At 34.5% G+C, this 10,677-nt stretch overlaps 1 protein-coding gene across 1 annotated transcript; it reads left to right on the top strand.

The window, feature by feature from the left end:
* Positions 1-9,948: 9,948 nt before the first annotated feature.
* Positions 9,949-10,647, top strand: LOC113235373. Its single transcript, XM_026471051.1, has one exon. It carries the CDS (start codon positions 9,949-9,951, stop codon positions 10,645-10,647), a length of 699 nt encoding a protein of 232 aa, XP_026326836.1.
* Positions 10,648-10,677: the final 30 nt, after the last annotated feature.

Here is a 10,677-nt window from a genome sequence, read left to right as displayed (position 1 = left end):
AGTCGATAACTTTTGGAGTTACACACGGCGGCTTTTAGCATCAAACGCGCGTTCGTGAAACGCACGATTGCATCGCTACACTTATGATTTATAGGTGATTGTGTCGATGCAAACGCGCGACAGTATCGATACAAACGCGCGATTGCATCGATACAATCGCTTATAAATCACAGGTGTAGCGATGTAATCGCGCGTTTGTATCGATGCAGTCGCGCGTTTGCATCTCTGATTAAAGTCGCGCGTGTTTGTAAGGGTATACGATTAGCTAAGGTAAGTAAAGGTAGACGATTAGCTACTGCATCGCGTTTGCATCGCTGCTTAAAGTCCCCGTGTGTACCTGCTCCTAGATGCTTAAACAAGAGAATTATAAAATTTCACCTTTACTTAATTTTTTTCATGTAGTTTGTATTATTTTTATGATTATTATGTGACAAAAGCCCTTTCGACATTAGATCACATCTGGCTTTATTATACTAAGAATAATGTAGATGTATTTACACACTTATTAAAAACTTACAGCTAATCGAGATATATAAAAACAACATTTCGAATTTCGCAACAAAATCTGATGCAAGGAAAGTGAATAAAAATTCACGTAACAGAAAATTATTAAAACAAAACATTTTTTATTTGTAAGACGACTTTTTCACACAGTGTACGTTTAGTCCAAATGGAAAGTACCGTGAACATGCGAGATGTATACAAACTCAGAATTCAGAGGAAAATCATTATGATTCAGTGTTCCGAGGATGGAGTCAAAATTAAAGTTTCCAGCACACTGCTATCTAGGATAGGGTTTGTTTACGTTGTGAATACACTTCAAAGGCCGTTACCTACCCATCGCAGAAGCATAAAATAGGTCGTAAAGAACACGCATAATCTTGCAACATATGGACGCAATTTTCGAATGCAACTGTTACGATTATTTCAAAGAGACCAAATTAAGTAATATCAATATAAAAAGAGGACAGAAATAAAACGTGTCAAGTCCTAAATAACAATCAAGTTGAAGAATTAGAATGAAATTGGGTACCAATCTCAATTCAAACTCAATGGTGATAAAGTACAAATTTACAATATCAAACCAATTTATTACTATGTAATTTACAAAAATCCAACACATCGTTTAAAAGCTGTAAAATGAAAAAAAAAAACATTTCGTTACGTGTAATAGCAGAAATCATTTAAAATGCTCAAAAATAAAAATTGTTGACAAGTTTTTCATTAAACACGTGTAATCATATTATAGCTACTTTTTACTACGTTTTCTTACATATCCTCTTAAGTAAATTTATGATCAAATTTTTTTTAAACTAAATAATGATAAATTATACCAGGGTACTTTTTAATGGTTTTCGTTCAATTTTTTGCAATTTCTATAACAAACTGAAGAAAATAATTCTCTTTTGTATTATCCCTTTTTGTTATAACCAAACTTTCACCACTAATATTGGAAAACCTATAGAAATAAGTTTTGAAACTAACCTACATAAAATGAAAATTCTTACGTATTAGAGTGGTGAATGACGAAATCAGTTATTGTGTATAGCCAGAGAAATTATAAGCGCAATATCAATGCTTTTACAGTACATCAGAACGCCAATGTGAATTCGTCGCCTATATTTTTACAATTCCAAATGCGTTTGCTCAAATGGAAAACGTTCACTTTATGGAATACGCCAGTATTGTATTGCGCATTTCTACAGTAAGAACATAAGATCTAAGAGGAAGAGATACAGCACATATGCATGGAAAAACTATGTAAATTCCGGACTATTTGTACAAGTAGAATCACTCACTAGTCGTACGCTGTCATTAACATTATTTGAAAATGCTATAAATTACACGCATTTTATAAATAACCAACTGAATAATTTTTTTTTTAATATTGAACTATAAACGTTTTTATAATGTGCAATTATTACAAGCTTTTTCACTTTCTGACCTTAAACTGAGAATAATCTTTTGCAATTTAGGTCTTCATTTGTATTGTTTTTGATGTTGATTCATAAGCCGGCCAAAATGACTAAGCTGGTCTCTGTGTCCTCATTTTTTGCCACAAACAACTTCGGAGGGCATTACCCTTTCCCTCTCTCTCAAACTCTCAAAACATCTAGCTACGCGGTCAGGCGCCCAAGTAGGTACCCACTATAAATGGTGCCTATCAAAATCTTAAATTACAACATTAAAGCGTTAAATAATAGTCAATATTCTTTACTTATTATTTACGTATATTGCTGAACGCACTCAATGCTGTCAAAGCGGTCAAGATGCTACGAGTACGTAGCAATTATCTGAAACTTTTAGCAACATAATCTTAAATTATTAAACGAATGGTAAAAGATTTAGTTCTCGGTTCAGCTATTATAAAACCTCGGTTTTTTTGGACAAGCTTATGAAAAAAACTATAATTGTGTCAAATTCGCCCACGGAAATGTGCTACGAATGGACCGGCATTCCATTTCGAGTCCGAGGACCTTACCCTAGACATTGGCGCAACGCAATAAGGCTGTCGCCGGTCATCGGCCGCCCCCTCCCGCGCCCCTGCGACCTCTTTTCGCCAACCCAACAACTTTATAATGCCACCTTCACCGCCGATCGGCGAACTAACTCGCATCCACCTCACAATGGCATTCTAACATTCACTTCTTAGATATTATATGCTAACGCTCCTCTCGATTTTGACTTTTGGTACAAAACTTTACATTTGAATATCAAATTTGATAGTACGTATATATATTTAAAGAAGAATCAAATAGACGGGATCTGGATATGTGTTCAGAGATTCAAAGTTGTGCTTGTAAAGTAACAAAACGAGTAAAGAATATTGCACAATATTGTTTTTAATTGCCGCTCCAGAATTATTAGCGAGCGCCTGATTCGCTCCAGTTATTACCGATTAAGTTTTTACAGGCCTCTTCTTGGCTAAGCCGAGTTTACAGTTAGCCTGCGGTCTGTTGCCAAGTTATGGTGTGTTATAAATAATTAAATCGTAAAATTGATTACATGCTGGCGGAACTTATTACTGAAGTACTTACAAGGAGAAATATAATAGCACTAGACGTGTCATGAGTAATTGAAAATCATAAAATATATTTTACGTTACAGCAAAGACGACGTAAAACGACTATTTGTTCAATTGATAATATCGTTAAAATGGGCAAGTTTCTGTTATATTCCAGTGATGGCTATAGCGACGTAGGTAAGTACTTGTAGAATCAGTATACTTCAACGTGCAGTGAATCATACTGAATAATATTCATATAATACCTATTCGTATACAGTTAAGGAAGTCGTTCAATGCATTACCTCAAACTATTGCACAATAATTTTAAAGATTGAGTTTTTGGATACAAACGGTAAGATTTGGTAATCGGTTTACAGATTAACTTTTAATAATATATAATTTTAAAACATTCAAACAGTTTTTTATTTCATTTACTTAAATCATTTGAGCTTTTACGCAATTGCTACACAAAGGAAACGAAATATTTTTTTCGATTTAAATCGCGTATACGTTTTAAAAAAAATACCAACGTTTCGAGCCCTTTACAGGTTCCATGGTCACGGCTGACTGAGATGGTTAAGTCATCAACCAATTATGTCTAATATTAATGAAAACCAATCTGTTTTACAAAACTTAGTCATTTAATTAAGGTAAAACTAAGATATTAATTAATAAAAATAATTATTAAAAAAATTAAACTTAAAACTTTTGTAACTGACTTTGGTTTATTTGAACGTTGATTTGTTTAATAAACCAATATTATATCCGATAAAAGAGTTTCATTTTCAACGTGTAACAATTGCAAAAATCTGAGAATTTGATATTTAGGTACCTCCCTTTTATACATATTATTATTATGACTCAAATGACAAACATCGTGATTGAACTATTGGTCGATTTGTTAGGCCCATGTTTACACACCTACGCGTGTTATACAAAAAAATAGTACATTGTGTATTAAGGACGGAAAATAAGCAATTACAAACGAGGGTTTATTAAAAGCCCGAAGCCAAAGGCTGAGGGCTGTAGTAACTCGAGTTTTGCATTTTTTTTATCGTCCGTGATACGGACAACGTTTTTCGTCACATTTGCGGGGAAATAAATACAATATAAATATGGTTCACAACTGTTCACAACACAATAATTACGGATTTGGCAAATGGCGAGATTTTTATTACTTTTTATCTTCCATAGATAATGCAACTCAAACTAAAATGTTGTAAAAGCAAATAATACAGCCATGACAGTTAGAAAAAAATTTTGCAAAATTTAAGTAATGTGGCTGAATTGCTACTAAATTTTAGTTTAGATAAGATTTTATGGGATTTTTTTCATTTTGAACTTTTTTAAGTAATTTAACCTCCTTGCTTGAACTTCAACCTGAACTATGTAAGGAAGTATATCGAGCATTGACTTACATATCGAGCTACAAATTAAAAAAAACCGACACTGGCTGTATTGGAAGAAAAAAGGTTTTAAGTATTTTTAAATTTTACAAGCAACATTCCTATTTACGCTACATATGTCTTACAATTATTTTATTTTAACAATATGTATTTTTATTAATTAAATAAGGTATTTAATTAATAATTTTTGTAACTATTGTGAAAAGTAAGCTGGTTTGCATTAATACTAGACATAACTAATATCAACCAACTTTTATCATCTCAGTCAACCGTGACCATAGGACCTGCAAAGGACCCGAAACGGTGGTTTGTTGGAACAAATAAATATACGCGATTCAAATCCGGAAAAATAGTTTAACTTTCTATTTGTCCAGTCATTTTTGTAATTTCCATTATTATTTACCACTGTATAAGTTACCAAAATGAGTTACTACAATTTTAAATTCGAATTAAAATTCTAACGCATTGCCCCCATTACTTCAATATAGACTTGATAGCAACGACTTATTAAAATACACATCACGCACTTATTCAGTGAAATACAAACGGCGATATTCATAGTATCTGCATATAGATTACTTCCGTCGATAACGTAAGGGCACCCGCATTGACTGATATTACTGAAAACAAAGCGTGAAAGTTAAAATAAGCAGCGAAAATTGATAATAAGTAGGTTATGTTTTAATTCATAGAACAGAACGAAAGTATTCGTTAGATAGTTAACAACATTAAGCTCACCGCATACGAGTTCTCTATCAATTTAAAACCTTGGCATTGTTGGACTGAAGTTTCAATACATTTGCACATACGGCAATGCAAAAGGGAGGATATATAAAAAGGTAAACCGACGAAGGGCAACTATTTTCCAGTTTACGTTTACTAATAAATTGGAGAATAAATATGTTAGTTTATTTTTTTTTCTCTGATATATGTAAAGGTCTAATTTACCTTTCGAATAGTAGAGAAGATTTGATAGTCATCAACGACCATAAGAAGTGGAATAGTATTTCCATTTCAAGTGCAATTTGCTTTAACTATTTCAAAACTCAAATATATGTATCTTTATTTCATATGTAAACGAATAGTACGTGTAATTGTCACATCGATGAAAATCTACTACTCATTTGTAAGAAAGACAGTTTCTCCTGAGAAGAATTAGTAAAGAACTCTAAGGGTTCTCTTTATAAATAAACATTTGTAAACAATTATCATTTACAATATTTATTTCAAATCATCTAAACTGCTTGCAAGGTTTTACGGGGTTTAACGGGTCACTATGAATACCAAGGATTTTTGTCATCCAAGTTTGTTTCAATATAGTTTTAAACCTCGTAAATGCCGCATTTTGAATGTCAACCAAAATCTTTTTTTAGAAGCGTATATATTCTATCTATGACCTAAAAAAATTTTGAGTTCCGATTCAACCACCCATCTCAGGCACACTTGCTGCTGCTAATAAATTCAAAAATTGGAATAAGTGTAGGTATTTGAAGGTTAATGACATCGCAAACCTACCATTGAATAAGTAGTTATAACCAATGCCAGTGGCAGTACTGGTCTAATCAATGAATCAGAGGACAGTGGAAATGAGCGGTGGGTAAACGGCCGCACAGGTGCCACCGGACGGTGACGTAGTTTCCGTTGAGGACGTGTGCCCGCGCATGTCATTACTGTGTGACCATTTCACGTGATATGTATTATTGTTCAGTGGAGGTCCGTAATCTTTGCTTGCCCAAATAGGAGACTGAGTGGTAGCTATGTATGTATAGTTCATTCATTCGCGTCATTTCTTAATATCGATTTACGCCGAATGAGATCTACATTGTATTGTATTTACCGTGTCATTGTAAAACAAAAGCTTGTTTATATTTTATGACTAGTTCTTAGGTTTTTTATTTTTTTATTTTTTCATATTTTTTGTGTTTTAAGATACCACATGATGGGTCGAACATGTCGTGCGTGTGGTGATAAGCGACACGCCTGTCTATAATAATTACAGTGCCTCTCAGAGCTTTAAAACGCAAAGATCTGAGGCGCAATATCACTGCGCCCATCACCCTGAGACATAAGTTGACAAGTCCCATGTGCCTGTAATTTCAACAGCACCCTTCAAAACCGGAACTAAGTAATGCTCACATGACTACTTGGCAGCAGAAATAGGTAAAGCTCTACTGCCTTAAAATATATGTTTTAAGCTGGAGTATTTTTCTGATACGAAGTTGCAATAAACGCTTTTTATTCTATTTTATCTTATAATATTTGTAGTCTTTAGCAATTCATGAGCACTGAAGTAAAACATCGTAAGGAAACCTTAACACGGGGTACGTAAGTTGGTGATAACATGAGCAGTGCCCGCATTTAGACATAGTGGAAAACTAATGCTTTTTAGATAAGACTTGTACATAGTTGCCACAGGAGCAATATCATAACTTTATGTAGAAGATATCTGTAACTCTGATACAAATAGCTGAATAAGCGAAGTTCTTTTAAAATTATACCGTCAAAATCGATACTTAAAAAAACATGTTAATTTGTTTGTCTAGAAACTTTACAGCCACTAGTTTCGTACATGTTATAAATTAAATATCGGTATAACAATTAAACATCTGTGATTGACATAGGTATACAGGGTGAAATCGTTAAATGTGCACAGGCGATTATTCCGTAAATATAAGAGATATCAAAAACCTAATAAAAATATAGTTTAATTTGAAATTAATTGAAACAATACAATAACTTTGACCGCTTTACAGTTGTAGATTCAAATTGTGTGAACATATGAAATAAATGCTTACGTACATACGTATATGAAATACATACTTACGTATGTACGTAAATCTCACTAGTATCTTACATATTACTCTTGCTTTGGGTTCGCCGTAGTCACACAAGAAATAAAAAAGTAATATAGTATGTGTACTTTGCGATTTTTCTTCCTATTTTAAATACAACGGCATTGAAGTATTTGTAAAACACAGTCTAGATAGTAATGTGTCAGCGTTTACATCATCAATTAGTATTACGATAAGTTTGATAATGAAACTTTGTTTCCTCATTATTTTGTAGTCTACAAAAACACGAGGCGTTCAAGTGGAAGAAAACTTTGATGTAAAACTTTTAAAATGCATGGAATAAATTTCAACGCTAAAACGACAAGTAAAACATGGGTCGAAAACCGTGCACTGCTTACGATGGCCAGTTAAAATTTGTGAGGTAAAATCAAAAAATAAACTTATATTTCGTTGTAATGAATGAATTTTCGCAGTGTGAACTTGGCTCATTTAGCATCTAAATCTCAGTGGTAGGAACTTGCAATATTTCGGGGATCAAAATTGTAGGAAGACGTCATTAATATTTATTTATATATTTTTGATGAAAGTGCTTCACAACTTTATTGTTATAATTGATACAAAGATCGAACAAACTCAAAGAAAAATTCCTTCGATACGGCTGAACTCGAACCTGCGACATTTTCCCCATGCCGGGACTATTGCTCTCCCAACTGAGCTACGGAACGAGTCAGCCTACCTTACGAATTTCTCCATGTGCTTGCTGCAGATCTTCGTTTTTGTTTTAAGGGCTTTTTTGCCGTAGCCTGTGAAAAAACCATGAGACGTATACGTTATTCACATTTTACAAGTCCCTTCGTAGGTCGTTGGCCCAGCTGGCAATACCTAAAATTTGTCTACGAACAATGTGCAACAATTGAGAAATTGCAAATAAATTTAAAGGTTTTAAATTGATTAACCACCGTAAAAAATTAAACGCTTTTGATTGGACATTCTTCTAAGCAAGCGTAATATTTAAGTAAATAATAAACTTACTCTTTTTTTATAATACCGAGTGACGGGACGAACAAGTCGTGCGCCTAGTGGTAAGCGACACGCCTATCCGAAAGAGCTGCAGTGCCGCTCAGAGCTTTAAATCGCAAATATATTAGGGGCACTGCCACTGCGCCCGTCACCTTGAGCATAAGTTGAAAGTCCCATGTGCCTGTAATTTCGCCAGCACGCTTGTCTTCAAAACCGGAACGCTACTCCTTGGCGGCAAAAATAGATAAGGTGGCAGGTCTTTCCTGGACGAACTCTTTCGCAAAGAGTTCTACTGCTACTAAAACTCAGTAACGAAAAAGGTGCGATCGCTAATGAATCATAGTTGTAAATTTTATACATTTGTTTTAGTTAACCAATGAAAAAACGATGTCAAAATCAACATTGCATCACGTTTATTGTAAAAATACAATAGAAGTGTCAATGCATCCAACTTCACCCTTTTGACACTTTGTCCTACATTACAAAATCTATAATTAGAATTAGCTAGTCTCAATGTGATTGTTGATTCCTCTTAAATGTAATTTAATGTTGTTTTAGATACGTAACTTTGTTTTAAAACAATACATTGAATGAACTTCGTAGTTACAACAGATTTTTTAAACCTTAACCTTGCTCTCTGTTGTAATATTAGCATTGACATTAGCTACATACGCACACCCATACTTAACATATTTGTATACTTTCTGTTACTGACACTTATCTATATTGCTCGTTTAAACGCCATATAAACGTAATGAGATAAAGTTTAATTTTCAATGAGAAAATCAAAACGTAATATCGCGATTATTTCGCCGTAAAACGTTTTGAGATCTCATGCCGAGCTAAATCCGATTCTATATTCATTACTGCACATGAAAGGAGCCTTTCTGCAAGACATACCATTCCTTTTAATATACTTTTTTATTACGAAAGCTTAATTTATCGACCTCGATATTTGAGACGGTAAACGTTCTGAAAACACGCGCCAATATTATGTATCAACAAATTAGTGGCACCGAAACGGTGTCGGCATCAGCGCAACATAATTTGTAAAGAGGACGTATATGAATATGCATGCGTCTCTTTGTCATACCCAGTCGACTTTACAATAGGCCTGTGTATGGTAAAATAGGTATACATAATAGACTTTGCATTCGCAATGTTCTCCAACAAGTGTTTAGAGATGAATAGTGGGATTTCAAAATTTCTGGTCTAACAGTATTATGTGGATTTGGTAGGCAGGTAAGTATTTACAACTGCTGACTGTTTGTGCATCTACTAGCTAAGCAGTAATGTCCACCACTTCTAAACTGGAAATAAATGGATGGTTAAAATAGCATTATTTAAATTTGAAAAGAATCTTACCCATTTCATGAAAAGTCATAACACCGCGCACAAAAATATTAGTATTTCTGCAGTATTTGTGCTTATATTGATTCAATGAAAATATTCAATTTATGTAAACAATTGAATTATGTCAGTGTACGTTTTTGATATTCCGGAAAAACAACAGACGATAATTATAATTTATAATTTATACCATGACATTATTTCCACTTTATGTCTTGCTGCTAGTTCTACCTACTGTCAAAAAAGGGTTTCTCGTAAGAAGTGTGTTGCTGGTTGGAACAAACATGTCAGTGCCGCTCACGGGGAAGCTAAAGCGAAGTTTATGCAATGGGAATGCTTTGGATGTCCTAGATCGGGGCCTATTTATGATGATATGGTACAGGCCAAACGTATTTTCAGGGGCAGACTTAGGTGGTGCCAGAAAAATCAGGAACAAATAATTATGGACAAAATTGCTTCGCACCATTCTGGGTCTGACTTTGGGAAATTTTGGAAATCCACCAATAGGTCGCATGGATCGCATGGCTTTCCCTTGAGCGTTGATGGCGTGACTAGGGAGCTAGACATAGCAGATACTTTCAAGCAGCATTTTGCTGTGAAATCGCCTCTTGGGCCGTCTCAGGGTGTGCCCGGTGCTGAGGCTGGTCGTGGACAGGTTGTTACCTTAATTAAAGCTAAAGATATCCGTATAGCCATAAGCAGAATCAAAAGAGGTAAATCACCTGGACACGATGGCCTCAGTATTGAGCACATAAAGTATGCCGCACTATTATTTAATTTATGTTTGGCACATTCGTACCTTCCTTTTGATTTGATGAGGACGATTGTGGTACCAGTAATCAAAAATAGGACAGGAGATGTGGCAGATAAGAGTAACTATAGGCCAATCTCTTTGGCGACTGTCGTAGCCAAGGTGCTTGACGGCGTGCTCAACTCATATTTAAACCCGTATCTACACCTATATGATGCTCAGTTTGGCTTTCAACCAGGACTTTCTACGGAAAGCGCTATAGTGACGTTGAAGCATACTGTCAAGTACTATACCGACAGGAAGACACCCATTTTCGCGTGATTCCTTGATCTTTCAAAAGCCTTCGATTTG

The sequence above is a fragment of the Hyposmocoma kahamanoa genome, unplaced genomic scaffold, assembly GCF_003589595.1.
Source record: "Hyposmocoma kahamanoa isolate Upper Pololo Valley unplaced genomic scaffold, ASM358959v1 87, whole genome shotgun sequence".
In the NCBI taxonomy this organism is placed as follows: Eukaryota; Metazoa; Arthropoda; class Insecta; order Lepidoptera; family Cosmopterigidae; genus Hyposmocoma; species Hyposmocoma kahamanoa.
This window is presented reverse-complemented; position numbering and strand designations above follow the sequence as displayed.